This window comes from Sturnus vulgaris, chromosome 18 (assembly GCF_052056855.1).
Source record: "Sturnus vulgaris isolate bStuVul1 chromosome 18, bStuVul1.hap1, whole genome shotgun sequence".
In the NCBI taxonomy this organism is placed as follows: domain Eukaryota; kingdom Metazoa; phylum Chordata; class Aves; order Passeriformes; family Sturnidae; genus Sturnus; species Sturnus vulgaris.
In genome coordinates this window covers 5,420,426-5,440,887 of record NC_142260.1, presented here as the reverse complement: position 1 = coordinate 5,440,887, position 20,462 = coordinate 5,420,426, and the positions used below count along the sequence as shown (strand labels likewise).

Below are 20,462 nucleotides of genomic sequence, written 5' to 3'. Positions count from 1 at the left end.
GACCGGCGGGGGGAGAACGGGGACACCTCGGTCATGGCATCTATGGACACCCCACCATGGGACCCCATGGACAGGGCACCCCAGGGTGCGGTTCCCGCGGACAGCATCAGTGGGTGGCACAGAGGTGACAGTGGCAGCGAATGACATGGGGATGCTGCTGGCAGGCTGTCACCCCCACCAGTGTCACCCCAGGGTGACTTCCCACGCCGGGCTTTTCCCTGCTCTGATTTTGGGGTATCCTTCCCCTGTGAAGCCCCTGTGGCCCCCTGTACCCACTCAGTCATGTCTTGGGGACACCACAGCAGTCCGCATCCTGGGGGGACAATAAATGGACCTACCTTAGAGGTGGGGGAGCTCAGAGAGAAGTGCCAGGTCAGGGGAAACAGTGGTGGCCTTGCGGTGTCACCACGGGGGATGTGGGTTGGTCTGGGGACACTGTGGTGGCTTTGGGGTGTCACCACTGCGAACACGGAGCAGTGCTGGGGACACTGGTGGCTGTGGGGTGTCACCACTGGGCCAGGGCCTCGGTGGGGACCCGTCCGGTGGCCGTGGCTGTTTCCTGCCATTAATCACCTCTAATTGGCTTTGCCCTGCCGGGCCCACGGCGGGGGGAGTCTGGGGGGGTCACGGGGGGTGTAAGAGGATTTCCCTGCTCCTTCCTCCGGCTCGGCCGTCCCGGGGTCCCGCTCCCTGCCTGCCCACTGCCCACCCGGCCCCGGCCCCATGCCACGCTCCCACGGGGACAAGGGGACCCCCAAGGACAAGGAGCCCCCGCAGAAGGGGAAAGGGGGGCACGAGGAAGGGGAGAAACCCCCCAAAGCCCCCGAGGACGTCGGTGCCCCGGCCTCCAAGAATTCTGGCTCCGAGTCCCGGCACGGCAGCCACGGGCAGAAGAGTGGGAAGAAGAGTCCCACGGACCCCCACGCTGCTGCCACCAAGACCTACTCGCCCTTCCTCAATACCGTCTTTGGCAAGGTGGGGACACCAGGAGGGGACATGGGGATGAAGGTGGGGATGGAGGGACCCTGGAAATGGAGGGGATGTAGGAACAGTGGAGATGGGGACAGGATCCTGTGGGTGGTAGGGGGACAGGAGCTTTGGGGACATGGTCAGGGACAGTCTGGGACCCTGGGGATGCAGAGGATATGGGGACAGTGGGGATGGGGACACGGGGACACGGGGACAGTGAGGGTGGGAACAGAAATAGTCCAGGACCCTGCAGATGGAGGGAATATGGAGTATTTGAGACGTGGGGACATGGAAACAGTGGGGATGGGGACAGTGTCCTGTCCCAGCACCCTGGCTATGGAAGGGACATGGGGAAAGTGGGGATGGGAACAGGGACAGTCCAGGACGCTGTAAATGAAGAGAACATGGAGGCACTCGGGATAGGCTTGGGGACAGTGGGATGGGGACAATGGGGATGTTCCAGAACCCTCGGGATGGAGAGGACATGAGGCCAATGATGGGGTTGGGATACTCCAGGATGCTGGGGACGGAGGGGATGTTGGGCACTGGGGACATGGTTTGGGTCACTTTGGGTACCTGGGGATTTAAAGGACATGGAGACAGTGGGGACACAGTCAAAGACGCTCTGGGACCCCAGGGATGGAGACATGGGCACAGTGGGAATGGGCTCAGAGACAGTATGGAAACCTAGGGATGAAGGGGATATGGGGCACTGGGAACAGTCAGGGACACCCTGGAATCGTGGAGATAGATGGGATATGGGTCCTGGAATGGTGTTGGGGACACTCCAGGGCCCTGGGGACAGAAGGGACATACTGAGAGGACATCCTGGGCAGGGGCAGCCACGATCTGTGGGGGTAAAAATGCTGCCCCCCACCTCTGGAGTACAAATCCCTTCAGCAGCATCCGTGGCCACCCAGCACATCCCATCCAGAGCCTGGGGGTCCTGAGGTGGGGACACCCACCCTGAGGTGGGTGACAGGAGGGGGGACACTGGGACCGCGCCAGGGCAGGTGGGAGGCGCAGGCACAGGGCAGGGCGGGGCTTTGCCTCCAATCCCACTAATCCTCCGCTGGTGTTAATTTTGGCCCATGCTTAACAAAGGTGACACCGAGATTTGGGGGGGCAAAGAAGGAGGATGGACACTGAGCTGGGTCTCATTCTGCTGTCACCCCCTTTGTGTGTCCCATGCAGGAGCGGGAGCTGTCACCGGAGGAGCTGGATGGTGAGCAGGGGGGACAGGGTGGGGACATGAGAATGGGGAGGCACGTCCTCATGGAGGGATCTGCCATGGCAAGGTGGCCATGGAGGGGTATCCCACATCCAAGAAGGGACCTGTCCCGGGGTGACATGGTGTCTGTGTGACTCTCCACGCCTGATGATGTCCCTGTCCCCACCCGTGGCCATGCCCAGAGCTGCTGGATGCCTTCAAGGAGTTTGACACGGACCAGGATGGCTACATCAGCTACAAGGACCTGGGGGAGTGCATGCGCACGCTGGGGTACATGCCCACCGAGATGGAGCTCATCGAGATCTCCCAGCACATCAAGATGAGGAGTGAGTGGGGTTGGAGGATGGAGAGGGGGCCTGGGGGTCGCTGGGGTGCTGAGGGTGTCCCTTTCCTGCCTGCAGTGGGTGGCCGTGTGGACTTCGAGGACTTTGTGCAGATGATGGGCCCAAAGCTGCGGGAGGAGACGGCGCACATGGTGGGCGTGAGGGAGCTCAAGATCGCCTTCCGTGAGGTATGGCTACCGCCATGGGGACAGCGGGCATGGTGTCCCTTCCTCAGGGGCACCACAGCCATGAGGGGACAGGCGTGATGGGGACAGTGACTATGGAAAAACCCTGCGGGGACAATGATGATGGGACACGGAGGGGATGGTGATCACGGGAAGACCACGGGGAGATGGTGACCACAGTGGGGACTATGGTGTGACCAAAGACATAGAGGAGACACTGATATGGGAAGACCACGGGGGAGCAGTGACCATGGTGGTGACCACAGGCATGGAGGGGGACAGTGGCCATGAGAAAACAATGACCATGGGGTGACCACAGGCATGGAGAGAACAGTGACCAGGGGGCAATGATGACCATGGTGGTGACCACAAGCCCAGAGGAGACAGTGACCACAGGGAGCTGGGGGAGGCCGGTGGCCGTGGTGGGAGGGTGACCCCCCCACCCCGCGGGTGCCGCAGTTCGACATGAACGGGGACGGGGAGATCAGCACGGCCGAGATGCGCGAGGCCATCGCGGCACTGCTGGGGGAGCAGCTGAAGGCGCAGGAGGTGGACGAGATCTTGCAGGACGTGGATCTCAATGGGGACGGCCACGTGGACTTCGACGGTGAGAGGACCCCCCCTTCCCCGGGAGGCTGTGGCAGGGGCTGAGCCTCGGGTCCCCTGACGTCCCCTCCTCGCCCCGCAGAGTTCGTGATGATGCTGTCGTCCCGGTAACGGAGACACCGGGCAGGAAGGGACACCCGGGTGACCTCCCCAGCCCCTCCTCAGCCTCTCCCTGCCCGGCCAAGCGACCCGAGAGCTCTGCCAACATCAGGGTTCAGAGGGAACAGCTGGAGCGCAGCATCTGAGAATGGGGCAGACGCCAGACCCCGACCCCAAAAGCCACCGGCTGTGGTGGCAGAGCCGGCGGAGGCTGGGGACCCAATAAACCCCTTTGGCCGGAGCTGGAGGAACGTGTCTGGTGCTTGTGGGGAGGGACGCGGGGTCAGTGTCCCCGCCAGTGACCCGAACCACCCCGCGCGTGGGGGCAGGGGGACACACGGGGGACACACGGGGGACAAGGGATGGTGGCTGTCGGGGGGCGTGGCTCCAGGCCAGACCGCGCACGCCCATTGGCTGGATCTGACCTGCTGCGATCGGCTGGCCAATCAGCACGCTCCAATTCAAGGCGGGCGGGAAAATGCCAGCCCTCCCGGAACTGTCATTCAAACCAACTGGCCAATCGGCGAGATGTAGGGCACGGGCTCGACCAATCAGCACGCGCCTCTCATGGCAGCTGGCCAATCAGAGGCCACATACAATGGGGACGGGCAGGGCGTGGGGGGTACCTGTGTCACACGCAGGGGATCCCCACGATCCCTTGGGACATCCCAGTCCCCAGGAGGTCCCAGGGCCATTCCCTCTTTGGATGCTCCCCCCGACCCAAATGGGGTCCTTTGGAAGAGATGAAGGGTCCCCCCAAAAAGTCGCCCAAGGTGTCCCCAGCACCCCAAATCCAGTGGGAAACAGAGGACACAGCAGACACCTCTCAATCCCCCCCCCCAGCTGTCAAAGGGCTGCAGAACCTGAGGAGTGGACAAGGTGGCTCCTGGAGAATCCCATGCATGGGGTTCAAGTCCCTGTTTGGGTGCTGCCACCCAGATCCCTGCAGGAGAAGGGGGTCCCCCCCAGAATCAGTGGCATGGAGGGGCTGCACCCCTTCTCCCCTAACCCACAGAGCAGGCAGGGTTGGGGCATTCACAGATTTTAATTTAGTTCTTTTTCTGGAGACAAAAAAAAACAACCCAAAAAAAGAAAAAAAAATAAAAAGGCATCAAACGCCCCCAATTTCAGGTTCGGGGTTGCAGAGACTCCCCCCATGGCGCATCTCCCCACCCCTGTAGTGTCTGGGGGTGCAGAGGTCCCACTGCACCCTGGAGAGACCCCCCCCAACACCCAGGCCCTCCCCCTGCCCTAAACCTACAGGGAAGGCACCTCATGGGGGGTCCCGACGTGTGGGGGGGCCACCCCGGGGAGGGTGTGGACCCCCCAAACTGGGGGCTGTGGGGGAGAAAGGGACCCGATTGCTCTCTACATATATATAATATACACCTATAGAACAGGCTGGGGGGGGGAGTCTGGCCCCCCCTCCCGGACCACAAAAGCACCCGAACTCCTGGGGGCGAAGGGGAACGGGAATAAAAGGGGAAGGGGGGAGACCAAGGCCAGCCTCGGGCTCGCCCCGCTGCGCCTTCCCCGGGGCTCCCCACCCCAGGGGTGGCTGTGCCCCCCACCGCAGGGTGCCGAGGAGGTGGGTGGGACGAATGGACACCCCCCTCTGCTCCAGCACGGATTTGGGAGGGGGGACTGTGTTGGCTCCTGCTCCCCAAGGTCAGTTTGGGTGGGCTAAGGCAAAGCCCGGCCGGCACTCACGGCGAGGCGCGGGGACACACGATTAAGACAGATGGATGGACGAGGGGGGGTCCTGGCCTTCATCCCTCCCCCCCCTCGCCGCTCCTCCTCTTCCTCCTTGCCGGGCTCAGAAAATATCCGGGCACAAGCTCCAGTCCTGCTTCTCCTTGCTCTCCCAGTAGCCCCCCTTGTAGACGTGCGCCAGCTCCTGGGTCACCGGGTCCTTCTTCCGCTCGAACCACAGCGGTTTGTAGGGATCGTAGGGTGTCCCTGGGGGGTGCACAGCGGGTGAGGGCCTGGGGGGGACCCCGAGGGGGAAACATCCCTGTGTGACAGCCCTGCCTTACCGTCCTCGGTGGCGCGGGCGGCCTCGGCCTCGCGGCGCTTGCGGGAGAGCCGCTGTTTCTCCTCCAGCCGCTGCTTCTCCACGTTGGCCTCGTCCCACCTCCCGTTCTCCATGAGGCGCTGGTCCGGGCGCCACCGGCTGTCCGTGGGAGCCGTCCCGTTCTCCGGCGCGTTCAGGGTCAGCGCCAGCTCCGAGAAGTAGTACATGTTCTCTGCATGCTTCCTACGGCACGGCAAGGAGCGAGACTCAGCACCAGCCCCACAGCCCTGCTCCCGGGGCCGCTTCATTCCCGTTTTCCCTACTCACGGGAGCGGGTTCCGCTTCCACAGCAGCACCCGGCTGTCCTCGGCCTCATGGGCTCGTGGCCGTGCCTCGGCTCCGTTGTCCCCTGTTCCCAGATGGACCTTGTAGCAATCCATCTTCTCATCCCACGTGCCCAGCAGGGCAAAATGCACCTTTCCCGAGGGGTCCATCACCTCCCCGGTCACCTGGCGGGAGAGGGGACAGCCTGGATCAGGACACACCACAGTCACGAGCAGCCTGGGGTGTCCCACGGATCCGTGTCCCTACCTTCCTCGCCACATCCCGGGAGAAATAGCTGTAAGGGACGAACTTGAGGATGCACTTGTCCCCTGTCTTGTGGTTGACGATCTCAATCTCACCTGACTGTGGAGGGGAGAAGACAGTCAGACCCACGCATGCCCCATTCCCCAGGGATCCACGCTTCCATACACCTCCCATCCACGACTCCCCACCTGGTCTATCCAGAGCTTCCCCACGATGATGTTGTGCACAGTGGTTGTCACCTTTTTCCACGTGTAGTGGTTGCCAGAGGAGTGGAAGACGCAGTGAATGGTACCTGGGGGAGGGAGACTGTGCTGGGAACCACACCTGAAGCTTCGAGTGGTCCTAAAAATCCCCCACACTCCTGGGGCGCTCACCCAGAGGCATGATGGAGAGGTATTTCCCTCGGAATTTGCTGGTGATTTTGATTTCCTGGCGCAGCGTCCAACCATTCTTGGAGTCAGCATGGTGGGCAGCGGCTGGTGGGTGGTGGCTCACCTGGACACGGGATTGGGGACAGCTCAGTGCCGGCCATCCTGATGGCCCAGGAAAGGCTGGGAGAGAGGAGCTGGCCGCACCTGCTCACAGAGGGAGCGGTATCCGTTCTCCTCCAGGCGATCCAGCTCGAAGGTTTCCCCCAGGAGCGGGTTGAAGGGTTTGCTGGTGCGGAAGACGGTGGTGGAGTAGGAGGACACGGTGAAAGCGGCCACGTAGCACAGCTGCTCCAGGGAGCTCTCGCACCGCGCCGCCCGATCCAGGAGCTCGTGATATTCCAGGTCCTCCGTCAGCCGCTGCAGCATGGACAGCGGCTCATTGAAATTCACCTGGAAGAGGGAAAGGGTCAGAAAAAAGAAGGTTCCAGGGTGCCCCGTGCCCACCTGCTGGCTGCATCTGTGCTCACTGGCATGGGAATCTTGGACAGCTCCTTTCCGATGCAGTTCTTCATGATGCTCCAGAGGTTGAGGCTGTAGTTGGGTTTGTAGGGAATGCGGGTTCTTTTCTCCTTCTTGGTGTCCTCAACCGGGTGCTTGTACTAGGGAGAGGGGAGACAAAGACTGTTATATCCCTGTGACCCCCCCAAACCACTTCCATGGGAATTTGGGCACCCCCAAGCCATAAAGCCCCATCCCACCTGCTCATCCAGGCTGATGTCACTGCTGGTGCCACTGATGTTGCTCCCAGTTCTCCTGGGAAGGAGGGAAAGGGGGTGAACATTCACGAGCAGGGCAGAGCAGAGAGGGGATTCCCTTCTCCCCCAACACTCACTTGTGGCCCATTATGTCGGGCATGGGGAAGATCTCTGGGGCGTCAAAGAACTCATTGTTGTCATCATCCTCATCACTCAAGTCACCTTTGGCAGGGCAGCACAGATCTGGGAAAGGGGACAGAGCTGGTGAGGAAGGGACATCACCCCTGGTTTCCTGCCGAAGGCTCCCCTATCACCATCAGCAAGACGAGGGAGTCACACCTCACCCCAGCTCTGAGGGGTGTCAGAGGATAAGGCTCAGAGGAGCCAGTTTGGACCCTGTTGTGGATGTCAGAACCCCTTGGCTACACAGGTGAGATGGAACAGACACAACCCTTGGAATCAGCAGAGCCTGGCTTGGAAAATTCCAGAGACACGTGGGCACAGCACTTGTCCTTCCCCACCTTTGCCAGAGCCTCCAGTGCCAGGCGTGATGGCGGGGAGCACGGTGGCCCCCCGGAAAGCCCTTTCCAGGTGGTTGTGCTGCTTGGCCAGCTGCTCCAGCGTCTCCTCCAGCCGGATCCGCTGATCCCGCTCCTGCTGCAGCGACTTCTGCCACTTCTTCCCGTGCGTTTGTGCCAGGAGCATGAAATCCCGGCAGGCCTGTGGGGAAACCGTGTTCAGCATGGAAGTGGGGGCTTTTCCCACTGAGGTGGAATCCTCAGGATGGGGACTCACGTTGATCATGGCGTTGGAGGTGATGCGGAAGAGCGTGGCCCGCTCGTTGACCTGCTTGATCTTCTCCGTGCTGTCTGGAGGGAGTCGCAGGGCCTCGAGCTCGCTGAGGGAGCGCTGCAGGGCCGTGCCATGCTTGGCAATCAGGTCGTTGCAGGTGCTCAGGTCCTCCACTTTGCTGGATAAAATCCGCAGGGTGCTCTGCAGCTCCGTCTTGTCCGTCTGTGACACAGACTCGTCGCCAGAGTCGTCTGCAGGTGGGAAGGGAGGGGGAGTGTGGGATTGGGGCTGCCAGGAAGGGCAAAGGGGGATCCCCAAATCCCTGAGGGCTCCCAAACACTGACGGTCCAACTCTGTGCACGCCAGGCTGTTGGGGTCACGTGCATGGATATAGCTATCCCGTTCCAAACCTTCTTGCTGGAGATGCTGGGATGCTGCCCAGGGCACTGGGATCCTGCCCTAGGTCCTATGAGGCACTGGAATGTTGCCATGGGAGCACTGGGTTTGTGAGGAACTCAAAGCCTGTCCTAAGGACAATGATGCTGCCCTGTGATATTGCCCTGAGCTCACTGGGATCATGCCTGAGGCCACTGGGATACTGTGCCCTGTGGGGCTGGGATTCTTCTCTCTGGGCATTGGGATCCTGCCCTCGGTCCTGTGAGGCACTGAGATTCTATCCTGGGGACACTGGGATCCTGTGGAACACTAATATCCTGCCCTGGGTCCCGTGGCGTACTGGGATCCTGCCCTGGGATTCTTGCTGCCTGTGGGGCTCAGGGAACCTGGCCTGGGGTCTGTGTGGCACTGGGATCCCACTCTGAGGACACTGATCCTACCCTGGGCACTGTCGGGCACTGGGATTTCACCCTGAGGGCACTGTGACCCTGCCATGGATCCAGGAATTCCGTACCTGACTCCTCCAGCATCTTGACAGCCTTGGCCTTGGCGAGTTCAAGGGCGGTGACCCAGCGCTGCCGCTCCACCTCAGAGCTGGCCTTGAGGTGGTAGGTCTGGGCTCCGCCGTTGGAGATGATGAAATTGCAGGAATCCTCCACGGTGATGTTGGCCGTGGCCAGATTGATGGTGCCGCGGCACGTGTGGCCCATCTCCGCCTTGGATCTGCACGGGAAGGCGGCGGTGAGGGAAGGACAGGGCCAGGATTCGCGGGATGAGCCCTCGGGGGGCTGCGCAGGGGGCTCGGCATTCCCTGTCCGGCAGCCAGGGCTATTAATAGGGAGGGTGTGCTGGCGCCGGAGCGGGGCCAAGTCTGGGGACGTCGCTTTCAGGGGACAAGTCCACAGGCCCCAGGAGTGGCCTCAGGGATCCTGGAGTCTCAGGGATCCGGTGCTTCCCGGATCCTGGCACGGGGGTGAAGTCCCAGAGAGGCCGCGCCAGGCGGGCACTCCCCTTCCACGTCACCGGGTGACAGAGGTGATATCCAGCCGGGACACCCCCACCGCGGTGCCCCCCCGTTGCCAGCGGTGTAACCGGAGCCGGCAGCTACCGGAGGCTCCGGTTCCCCATAAATAATTGAGGGACAAGACCCCACCCGGGGCGGGCTCAGGTGTCCCCGCGGGTGACAACGCATGAGGCCACCGGGAAGAGCGGCTGGGAGGGACAGCGGGATCCGGGAGCTGCGAGGGCTCCAGACCCCCGCCTCCACCCGCCCTGAAATACCCACGGGAACAGAGATGTGACAATCACAGGGACAGAGAGGTGACAACCACGGGGACAGGGATGTGACAACCGCCCCGCTCTCCTGCTGGCACAGAGGGCCGGCGGGGAGTGGGCTAACGAACCCGTCCCCCCGCCAAGAGCAGCCCCGGTGACCGGGAAGTGATATCTCCCGTGACATGGAGGTGACAACTGCAGGGAAAGGGAGGTGACAGCCGCCCTCCTTCCCGGCTGGCACCGGGGCACCGAGCGCTCCCCTGCCTGGTACGAGGAGCCCATACCCGCTTCCCTCCCGCCGCGGGGGCTCAGCCCGGCCCCAAGGTCACGGGGGGCCCGGGGGACGCCGGGGCGGGTCCCGGTGCGTACCGGTAGTAGCTGAGCAGCCCATTGCTGAGCACGAACCAGCGCCGCTGGTATCCCTTGATGTAGTTGGTCCACTTGAAGAGCCAACCCTCACGGGCTGAGCCGGGACCGGCCCCGCCGCCGCCCGCGCCGGTTCCGCCGCCCGCCGACGCTGTCGGTGGCCCCGGCGCCGCCGTCGGTGCCGCTGCAGCCCCGACACTCGCCGCCGGTGAGGGCAGGGCCGGGGGCGCGCCGGTGGCCGCGGGCAGCGCCGCGGGCCCGGGGGGCGCGGCCGGGCCGGGCCCCGCGCCCGCCGCACGCAGCTCCGCCATCGCCGCCGCCGCCACCGCCCCGCCGCGTTGCCGTCACTCGCCCCGCCCACGTCCGCGCCCCATTGGCGGCCAGGGCGTCGGGGGGGCAGCTCGCGCGTTGCGATTGGTCGGGGGCGGTCTCCTCGGCCGTCAATCAGACGGGGAGCCAATGGGCGGGGGAGCAACGCGCCGCGCGTGGTGACGGCGAGCGGTGAGTCACCCGCTAGCGATTGGCGGAGGGGCGGGGCATCTCGCGACGCGCGCTGCCATTGGCTGAGATGTAGCCACGCCCCCTGCCCTCTGCCCACGGAGGTACTCCAGGGGGTCGAGGGTTCGAGACCGCCGAGGGGACAGAGCGGGGACACCGTGGGGCTGCGCACGGGGTGGCTCGGGCCAGAGAAGGAGAGACCAGGCTGGCAGCCGTATACAATTCATCTTTATTTACAATACCCTATAAAAATGTAAATTTAGAAACTTTATTCTCATTAACCAGAACCAAAAAGTGGGAGGGACAGGGAAAAAAAACAAACAAATAAAAAAAAATTACTGCAAGCAAATGAAACTAAGGAAGCAAAAAAAAGGGGAAAAAAAGAAAAAAAAAAAAGAAAAAACAAAACAAAAAATAGCAGGAGAAAAGGGAACAAAAAGCAATAAAATAAAATAATAATAATAAATGAACTTTCCACTTGATCTGTCAGAGGAAAAGGACAGTGAAAGGGCCGGGAAGAGCGGAGGGGGGCTGGTTAATGCCAGAAGGAATTCCGAGGTGTAAAATCCCTACATGTGCAAATCTCGTTTTTTTCTTTTTTTAAAGAAAAAAAAAAAAAAAAAGGTAAAATTATCCCCCAACCACCACCACCACCACCTTCCCGAGGAGCAGCACAGCTGAATCCACCCGGATCCGATCCAGAGGGGACAGAGACCCGGCTGTGCCCCCACCACCCCGGAGCTGCTGGGGCTGATCCCGGGGGGAGAGGGAAGGAGCCGAATTTTGGGAAGACGAGGCAAATGTGCGAAATAGGTGTGTGCAGTGTGGGGAAGGGCAGGAAGTAGAGCTCAGTGCTTGTGGGAAGAGCTGGAGAAGGAGCAGTGGGGAGCCCCTGGCCATGGACGTGGAGCGAGGGGCCCCCTGCTTCACGGGATCCTCAGTAGTGTGTGTGTGTGTGTGTGTGTGTGTGTGTGTGTGTGTGTTTGGGGGGGAAGCAGCAGTTTTTGGGGGTGCAGAGAGAGTCAGGGTGAAATTGGGAGCAGTAGGGGAAGGCAGCACTTTGTGGGGAAGGGGGGAGCAGCCAAACATTCCCCTCTTCCTGCTGATCCAGGGACTGGGGGGCAGATGTGCCCCATGTGCCAGGCCGGGCGTCGGGGGAGATGTGGGGTGAACCGTGTGCCCTCCATCCATCCTTTCTTCCTTCCATCCTTCCTCTGGAACATTCTGGTGGTGGCAAGGAGCCACGGAGATCTACCGGATCCCCTGCACTAAGCTGGAACAACAGCAGTGAGATCAGAGGGAGGCAGTGATTCCTCACTCCCCAGGCTGCTTTTCCCCACTCCAATCCTTCTCCAGCTGCACCCCCACCTCTGGTTTCCCCCTTCTTCCAGTCCCGTGGTGGAACAGGGCCACATTCCCATGGGAAAAGAGGGCTGGCACTCACTGCAATTTTGTCTCCAGCAGGTTCAGCTTCTGCTGGTCAACATAGCGAGAGAAGAGGGAGATCAAGTTGGAGGGGATGGACACGGGCTTTGCCAAGGCTGCCTGAGGAATTCGCAGGAGCTCCCGGGTCGCCATCAGCATCAGCTCCGTCCTGCCAGAAAAACGGGAGAAGGGAGCAGTGAGAGATGTGGGGGTTCTGGGAGCCTGGAGGCTGCCTTTTCCTCCCCAAGGGCCTGGGAATGTGGTGACATTCCAGGCAGGAGCACCCCAGCCCGAGACAGGGACTCACCATTGGTTGTCCTGCATCAGCTCTGTGTTCGTGTCTGAGCTCTGCAATTCCTCCCCTCGGCTCAGGACCAGGTACAGCAGGGACAGACCGAACTGTGGGGACACGGAGGGGATCTGTCACCTCCAAGCATTCCCCGGGAGAATCTCCAACACTTCCCAACCCTCCTGGAATGCTGGCACAGGCAGGAAGATCCCTGGCTGCCTTTGCAGGAGGAGGAGGAAAAGACCATAGACCACTCCCAGCCTAGAAGGGACTTACGGGGGAAACATTCCCACGGCAAATTCCAGGACTGGAGCATGGAGTGCAGGGGGACAGACCCAAAAGCTGCTGCTAGGCTGAAGCAGAGCCCGGGGCCACCTCAGATCATTAATTAATGTGCCAGACACCCTCGTTAATTAGCGAGGGTAACAGCCCAGTGGTGGGAGGCTGCTGGGGCAATTCCCGAGGCTGGGAAGGGGTGGGGATGAGGGGCACCTTGTTTTGGAGCACAGCAGTGAGGTGCAGGTTGGTGGGAGCGGCGGCGCTCTGAGGTAGGTTTGTGAGCTGCTGCACAAGGCTGGTGACTGTTCCCAAGGGAAGGTGGTAGAGGACGTGGGAAAAGGGCCTCAAGAGGCAGGGAAGCACCTGTGGAGAAAGGAACACAGTTAGGAGCCCCACATGCTTCCCTGTGCCTGACTGGAATTGCAAACAGCTTCTCCCACAAAACCCTTCCAAATCTCTGGCATCCTTTCAGGAAAGCTAGGAATGGCCATCCTGAAGACACATGGAGCCCTCCCAGCCTCTGGAACCTCACCTCATCCTGAGCATCCTTCTTGATGAGGAAGGGCAGGTTCCTGGCTGTGGCCATGAGCACGTCAGCCGCTTGCTCTGGAGCCAGGAAGGGAAGGATCCGGGCCACAAGGCGCTTTCCTTTCCGGATGCACATGATCTGCATGAAGTGGTCATCACTCGGCCTGAGGAGAAAGGGAGAAATGTGTCAACCCTCACCTGGGAGCATCCCAGGGTTACCCCATGGCTGGATCTGCCCCAGCACCAGGTGGAAAACACACCCATGCCTCAAAAAAACCTCTCTGAGGAGGGAGAAACTACACAGGAATGACATCCCTAATCCTAAACTCTGCCAGTTGGAGGGGATGGAAGTTGTGGCTTTGTAACCACGGTGAGGGTGAAATGGCTGAAAAAAGGTTACTTCAGCCCCCTGCAAGAGTCAAAGAGATCCACGGAAAACCGGTTTCAGTGGTCCCAGAGTGCTGGAGCTTTCAAATCCCACTCACCTGTCCTGCCCAGGTGCCTTCCCCCTCAGATTGTCATACATGTCACAGATCTTCTGTTTCCTCTCTCCCATCAGGGCTGGCCGCTCCCCTTCCAGGCTCAGGAGGTAGCGGCGCTCATAGTCCTCCACATCCAGGAGGAGGCTATACGTCTGCAGGAAGCATGGATCACTCAGGAAATCATAGAATGGGTTGGGTTGGCCCACTTTTTATCCCACCATGGACCTCTGAAGGTCGGGACAATCCCCCTTAAACTCACCTTCTCGATGGTAACGAGGGTCTGTCGCCTCTTATCCCGGACCTGCTTCTCCTTAGTCTCCTGCCAGGGAGGGAAGAGGGAATCAGGGCCATGGGAAGCAGCCACAGGGCTGTGTTGGAAGGGAGGAAGGCCAGGAACTCACATCATCCTCGCTGCGGGATGTCACCACGGCATCAATCATCTTCCGGGGGTTGTTGACACTGGAGACGGTGAGTTTTCCCAGCGAGCCCTCAAACTGCACTGCAGGAAGCAGGGAGCAGGGAAGCCGAGGGATGAGCCCCCTCAATCCCTGGATAAAAGGAGGCCTGGGGCTGCTGGAGGGCTTTACCTGGCTTGTAGGTGTGTTCCAGCTTCGCCACCTGAGGGGTGATGAGTTTAGTGCGCTCCTTCTTGGGACCGTCACCATGCACTTCCTCGGCGGCTGCCAACTTCTCCAGCTTCTGGAAGTAATTCTGAGGCAGGGAGAGGAAATGTTGAGAGCTTTCTCCCAAAAAACCATTGGCCATGTCCCTTTTCTCAGCTCCATCATCTTCTCAACATCACCATTTAGGCCACAGCTGAGTCCATCCTCCTCTCCCATCCCTCAGGATGACAGAGATTGAGGCTCCTCCTCAGCCCTCTCTCAGGAGAATGACAAATCTGCTTTCCTTGTGGGGCTCCCAGTCCTCCCCAGCACATCCCAGTTAGTCTGCCTTACTCCACTGGCACCATGCTGAGGCCTCTCCAAACCATCCACCCCAGTTTCGCAACAGCAGAGCTTTGCTGACTCACATCCTGCACCAGTTCCTCTTCTCTACTGGGACTAGCTCACCCACAGATGCCCAAAAAACTGCCAGCTCAGGAGAGGGTGGACCCAACAGCCACAGCTCTCCCACCCCATTCAGTCTCCCAATGTCCATCCCAGACATTTCCCTCTCTCCCTGGGGACCCTCGAACAGTCCCTCACCACCTTGTTCCACTTGCTCCAAGTCTGGCTTTTCCCAGCAATGTCTGATAGTCCCTATTCCTGAACTGAAAAAAACCAGGAGCAATCTCTCCCTATCCACCTTCTCCACTGCACTCCTTGGATTCCCACAGGATTCACCACCACCATTCTCAGTCAGACCAAAATCACCCTTTCCCTGCCCAAGGATCTCTCTTGAATTTTCCATTTAGCATCTCCCTTGTCTCATTCTAGGGGTTTTATCCTGGCTCTGTCACACTTCTGATGGACTGCTGCTCTCCTGTTATCCCAGACCTATGAAACCAGTGTACCCTAACATCTCCTCACTCCTGGAAATAATGCCCAAGTAGAAAGGATGATAATCCCACCCTGTCCCTCTGCCTTCCTCTTCCAGGGAGGAAAACAATCCACTGCGTCTCTCTCTGGATTGACATCCCCTTCCCACCCAACATCCAATGGACAGAGAGAAGATCCTGCTCCCGAGTACCTGATAATAATAATCATCCAGGTAGGGATCAGTGCTCTGCAGCTGCATCATCTGGATCTTGGACACCCAGTCCTTTTCCCGCTGCAGCATGAGGTTGGCGTAGGGATCCTTACGGATCTGCTCCTGATGGCTGCTCCGGTGGCCCCCTCGGTCCCCCCCGGAGCCGTTGAGGCTCCGGTGCTGGCTGGCAGGAGAAGAAGGGCACCCGTGAGCACACCGGAGCTACAGGAAGGGACAGAGAGGGGGGACAGGTGACCCCGGAAGCAGGACACGTCCCCGTGTCACGCAGCCCTGGCCCTGTCCCCGCACTTACTTCCGGTTCTGCTGCTGCCGCTGGTGCAGAAGCCGGCGGTGCTGGGGGTGCAAATGGGTCGTGTCCGGCCGGAACATCTGGGGCTGCGGCCTGGGGAGAGCGGGAATTGTCAGCGAGGGATGCAGGGAGCGGGTGGGATGCTGGGACAGGGACAGCACCGACCTCAGGTTCTGCAGGTGGGATCCGGGGCCTGGAGGGTGCGGCAGCTGCGAGGGGGGTGGGGCGGGGGGAGCCCCAAAAAAGGCACGGAACCCTCCGGCCGGGGACATCATCTGCCCAACTCTGCCCTGGAGCAGCTTGGGATTCACAGAGGGCAGCGGGCTCCCCACCAGCCCTGACACGCGGGCAAACTGGCTGGGGGACATTCGGCCGGCCTGGAGGAGCAGAGAGGACACCTGGAGTCAGCCAGGTGGGAAAAGGATCTGGGATGGCCAGCAAGAGCCATGGAGAGCCAAGTCCCAGAGCCACGCAGAGAGAATGGTGGGATAAAGCACAGGAAGGAGCTTTACCTGGGCTCCTCCAAGCAGCTGGGCTCTCTGCAGGTGTGTGAGAACGGGAGAGACGCTGTGGGGGAACGGGTGGCCCAGGAGGGAGGAATTCTGGGGAAAGAGTTGGGAAAAAGGACCCCAGTCACAGACCATGACTGGCAGACAGGACAAACCCCAGGAAGGGCAGGCTTCACGGGGTAGGGATGAGCCACAGGAACACAGGGAGGTTTTGGGGGGGGCTGGTCATCAATCCCCAAAAAGGAGAGCAAGCTGGATACCGGAACATTGCAGAGCTGGTTGGGGGACATCCTCTCTCCATAGGGAGCGGGATAACGCTGCTGCATGGTAGCTCGGATGTGGACAGGCTTGGGACACAGGATCTGGGAGGAGGCAAGTGGCACAGTCACTCCGCCTGGGAAGCGGCTTGCACCCTTGGGAGCAGTGGGAAGCTGGGAAGCGAGTAGGTACCTGCTGGTTGAAGTTTGGGATGGCGGCCTGTTTGGGGGGGGTGCCGATGGGAACAGCCCGGACCGGGGGGCTCCCAATGATGGGGGACGAGGAACGCCGGGGCAGCGCCCGCTCCGATGGATCCCGCTCCTCATCCCGAGACTGTGGAGGCCTCTGGGGCAGAGCATAATCCAGCACGGACACTGACGGCATCTCCTGCAGGGAGGAATGGGAGGGACACGCCCCTGGAGTCACAGGCTGGGACAGGGAGGAGGGTCAATGTCCCCTGTTCCTCCTGCCAGCTCTCCACATCCCACTGCACTTCCCTGGGATCTCCACGCGACGCTGGGCATTCCCGGAGCACACATGACTGCCAAGAGCATCCCATTCGGGATAACAGGGCGTGGGGTGGGGATTCTGGGTCACCTCCCAGCCCGGCAGAGCCAGGAGAGGGTTGGGAGAGGGTTGGACACGCAGCACTTCAAAGCCTGACTCTTAATGAAACCACAACAACACAAAAATCCTCTGCCTCCAGGCATCAACATTCCCAAATCCTGCTAGGAGTCTGAAATCCCTCAGACATCACCAGGCATCTCAGAACAGCAAAAATCCGCCATCCCAGCCTTCCAGGGTCTGAGAGAGGACAAAGCGTGACAGCTATGAGGGTCTCCCACAAGCCACAGATGCAGCCGGAGGGAAGTGGGACACTGCTATTCCAGGAACAGTCTATCCCACCCTGGCTGCCACAGGCATTTGGGATCACCAGGGCAGAGCCTCCTGCCCCCAGAACCCTACCTGAGTGAGGAGCGGCCCCCGGATGCGCCGCAGCACAGCTGAGCTGTCCCAGATGCTGGAATTCAGCCCTCCAGGCTGCTGCAGAGCACAAGGAGAGTCAGGAGGGCGCTGCGGGATCCATCCCCACATCCCCCTGCATCCCCCAGCCCGTTCCCACCTGTGGGGGATCCCTGGTGTGCACGGCCTGCATGATGGCCGGGTCCTCCAGCTCGCTGTCAATGACGAGCCGTGTGAGCCGCTCGGCCAGCGCATCCTCAGGATCGCCCAGAACGTCCCCGTCATTCCCAACGGGACCGTCCGGCTCCCGGCTCGATCCGGCCTTGTCCTCCAGCTCCGCCAGCCGCTCGTGGGCCTCCTGCCAGTCATCATCTGCGAGGGGGCACAGGGTGAGGGACATGGGCCAGGGAGATCTGTGGGGTCAAGGGAATCTGGAGGTGACACTCAGAGTCTCACCAACGGCCCCAGCCCCGAAGGTGTCATCGTTGAACTGGTCGATGTCTTCATCCTCCTCCCCCAGGGCCTGGAAGGCATCTTCATCCTCGTCCAGCGGGCAGTCCTCCAGGGACTGGGACAGCCAGGAATAGAGTCAGCTCCACTGTACCTCCATGATAGCCCCCCAACCTGTTATACCTGTACAACAACCCCCCCAACCAGCGATACCTCCCCCAGCCCCATTATCCACCCCTGGAAATCCCCCCAACCCATTATTCCTACGCAGCGACTCCCCTAACCCGTTATATCTCCCCAATGACCCCTCCAGATCTAGAGGGTGACCCCTCCCGTTATACGGTCCCCCAGCCCGTTAGAGGTCCCCAGTGCCCCCCAGACTCTTTCTGCCACCCTGGAGCCCCCTTCCAGCCCCTCAGACCCCCTCAGTGACCGCCCTCCCCAACTCATTTTACCTGCCCGCCCTAGCCCGTTATACCCCCCCCACTCCGTTACACCACCCCGGTGCCGTCCCGGCGCGGTTCTCCCGCAGACCCCGCGGGGCTCCGCCCGCCCTGGCCCCCGCCCGGCCCCTCCCCGGCCCCTCCCCGCTCACCGGGTACCGGAACATGGCGGCGCCGGCGCCCCCCGCCCGCAGGCTCCGCGCCGCCCGACCAGGCCCAGGGCCCCGCCGCGCATGCGCCGCCACGGGCGCAGCCGCATGACGTCATCCGCCGCCACCGCCCTGCGTCCCGCCCGCCGGCGCGCGTGGGGCGGGGCTAGTGCGGACCGCACCCAACATGGACCACGCCCCCGCATGTGTTTCTTAAAGGGGCAGCGTCCCTTTTTCTCCCGCGCACAGCGGTGACACCCGCATGTCCCCCCCCGCAGCCGTGCCCCCTGGTGTCACCCCACCCATAGCCAATGTCACCCCATCCATAGCCCCAGCAGTGCCCGCCCAGCCCTGTCCCCAGCTGTGTCCCATCCACAGTCATGTCCCCCATTCGTGTCCCCAGCCGTGTCTCCCCCAGACGTGAGCTCTCTTCCCAGTCACGACCCTCAGTTGTGTCCCCTAACTGCAGCAATGTCCTCAAGCTGTCCCCTATTCCTGCTCATGTCCCGTCTCCAGCCGTATCCCCCAGCTGTGCCCTGAATCCATAGCTGTGTCCCGCCCCCAGCTGTGTCCCCAGATGTGACCCCCATCCACAGCTTTGTCCCTCCGAGTCGTGTCCCCTGACTCCAGCCATGTCCCCAGCTGTGTCCCACATCCACAACTGTGTCCCCAGCTGTGCTCCTGTCCCCAGCCGTCCTCCCGCTGCAGTCACACGCGGCAGGGTTGTGACACGTCCTCGCCGTGTGACTCCCGTGGGGGATCACCTTCCTCATCGCCTTCAAACCCACATCCTCCCCCTGTCACCTCTGTCACCTCCCGGGGTGCCCAGCTGCCGCCTGTAGCGGGTCCGGTGTCCCCGGGTGTCCCAGGTGAAGGGGCGGCTCCACCTCGTCCCTCCCCTCGGCGCCTTCCTTGTGCCCGTCACTGGGGATTAGCACAGGGACAGCCCCGGGCTTGGGGACAGGCACAGGGGACAGGGCCACCCGCCACCTAGCCTGGATGTAGGAGGCCTGGCCGAGCGGCGAGGACCGAGGGTGACATCCCCCATCCCTGCGGTGGGCGAGGACGGGGACCCCCCCGCGCCCCCCCAGCCTTTGGGGGCACCATGAAGGACCGGCTGGAGCAGCTCAAGGCGGTGAGGGACCCCTGGCGTGGGTAGGGGACAGGGGACACCCCCAGGGGGTCCCTCAGGAAAAGGGGGACACCGGGATGGGGGCCTCCGAGACCCCACCCCATGGTGGGAGGGGGCATCACGGAGAGAGGGGACCCCAAAAACCAGGTTTGTGGTGGATGGGGACGTCACGGGGTCACCGAAATACCATCCCACGATGCATGGGGGTGTCACAAGGATGAGGGGACCTCAGACCCCATCCCATGGTGGACTGGGGTCTCAGGGACACCCCAATCCCTGGTGGGCAGGGACACCAGGGGTGGACGGCACCGAGACCCCACCGTGCTGTGCGTGGGGATGTCACGGGGTTCACACCATGGCAGATGCGGGGCCCTGAGCCTCCCTACAACGGGAGTGTGAGGTGGGGGGACTGAGGGGGTCATCCCCGTGCGGTTTGGGGGGACAATGGGTGTTTTGGGTGACGTGACCCCCCCCCAGTCGAGTCCTGTCCCCCCATGCCGTGGGGTGCAATGGGGGGACACCAGCCCCCACCCAGCCTATGGGGGGTGCCCATTCTGCGAGGCTGGCTATGGATTTGGGGTGCCCACACCCCATTCTGCACCCCACACTTCGCTGTGTTCCCGCCACCAGCGCTACTTCCTTCTCTCTTTTCCTGCTCTGCCATGGGGCCCCACTTCCCCCCCACTCCTGGGGGGCTCCCCCTGCTCCCCAGTGTTGGCTCCCCATGGATCGTGAGGGTCCCAGCAGGCCCCCAACTCACAGCCGGGCCCCTAGCCGTGGCAGGGAGGCTTGGCAGGGATTTACCGGGATTATGGAGCCATCAGATAAAACCCTCAGGAGGGAGCGAAGGGATTAATTTTATTTTTACTCTGGCAGCAGGAGGAGGGGGTTGGGGGGTCCCAGCCTGGGGTCCATCCCTCTCTCCAGGACACCCCAAAAACACCCCCAGGGTGCTAGTGGAGCTGAGGGCTGAGGGGAGGCAGAAGGGCTGAGACTGAGTTTTGGGAAGGGCTGGATTTGGGAGCACATGGGTGGGGGCCTGGGCATGACACCAGGGTGAGGGGCACCAGCCACCTTCGTGTCCCCCA

The 20,462-nt window shown here is 61.6% G+C and overlaps 3 protein-coding genes across 5 annotated transcripts; 1 reads left to right on the top strand and 2 right to left on the bottom strand.

The window, feature by feature from the left end:
• Positions 1 to 3,654, top strand: CABP4 (calcium binding protein 4). Its single transcript, XM_014878755.2, has 6 exons — positions 1 to 975; positions 2,164 to 2,194; positions 2,383 to 2,526; positions 2,602 to 2,711; positions 3,168 to 3,315; positions 3,397 to 3,654. Exons 1-6 carry the CDS (start codon positions 724 to 726, stop codon positions 3,423 to 3,425), a joined length of 714 nt encoding a protein of 237 aa, XP_014734241.1. The 5' UTR covers positions 1 to 723; the 3' UTR covers positions 3,426 to 3,654.
• A 785-nt stretch (positions 3,655 to 4,439) lies between these two features.
• On the bottom strand, positions 4,440 to 10,296 carry OSBP (oxysterol binding protein). The gene is made up of 14 exons (XM_014878720.2): positions 9,974 to 10,296; positions 8,844 to 9,052; positions 7,937 to 8,184; positions 7,663 to 7,861; positions 7,279 to 7,384; positions 7,145 to 7,199; positions 6,914 to 7,045; positions 6,591 to 6,836; positions 6,390 to 6,510; positions 6,204 to 6,307; positions 6,019 to 6,114; positions 5,755 to 5,936; positions 5,450 to 5,670; positions 4,440 to 5,372 (listed from the first exon to the last, which is right to left on the bottom strand). Exons 1-14 carry the CDS (start codon positions 10,279 to 10,281, stop codon positions 5,230 to 5,232), a joined length of 2,370 nt encoding a protein of 789 aa, XP_014734206.2. The 5' UTR covers positions 10,282 to 10,296; the 3' UTR covers positions 4,440 to 5,229.
• A 378-nt stretch (positions 10,297 to 10,674) lies between these two features.
• Positions 10,675 to 18,366, bottom strand: PATL1 (PAT1 homolog 1, processing body mRNA decay factor). Of its 3 annotated transcripts, none has more exons than XM_014878717.2 (19): positions 18,246 to 18,366; positions 17,657 to 17,768; positions 17,361 to 17,572; positions 17,204 to 17,281; positions 16,430 to 16,624; positions 16,240 to 16,341; positions 15,983 to 16,072; positions 15,636 to 15,847; positions 15,474 to 15,563; positions 15,161 to 15,344; positions 14,059 to 14,182; positions 13,873 to 13,970; positions 13,731 to 13,790; positions 13,475 to 13,623; positions 12,994 to 13,153; positions 12,675 to 12,824; positions 12,201 to 12,292; positions 11,913 to 12,062; positions 10,675 to 11,741 (listed from the first exon to the last, which is right to left on the bottom strand). In XM_014878717.2, exons 1-19 carry the CDS (start codon positions 18,258 to 18,260, stop codon positions 11,720 to 11,722), a joined length of 2,295 nt encoding a protein of 764 aa, XP_014734203.2. In that variant the 5' UTR covers positions 18,261 to 18,366; the 3' UTR covers positions 10,675 to 11,719. The 3 variants fall into 3 exon arrangements, with proteins under 3 accessions (XP_014734203.2, XP_088031424.1, XP_088031423.1); XM_088175298.1 differs by having other exon boundaries at positions 17,204 to 17,278; XM_088175297.1 differs by having other exon boundaries at positions 15,474 to 15,847.
• Positions 18,367 to 20,462: the final 2,096 nt, after the last annotated feature.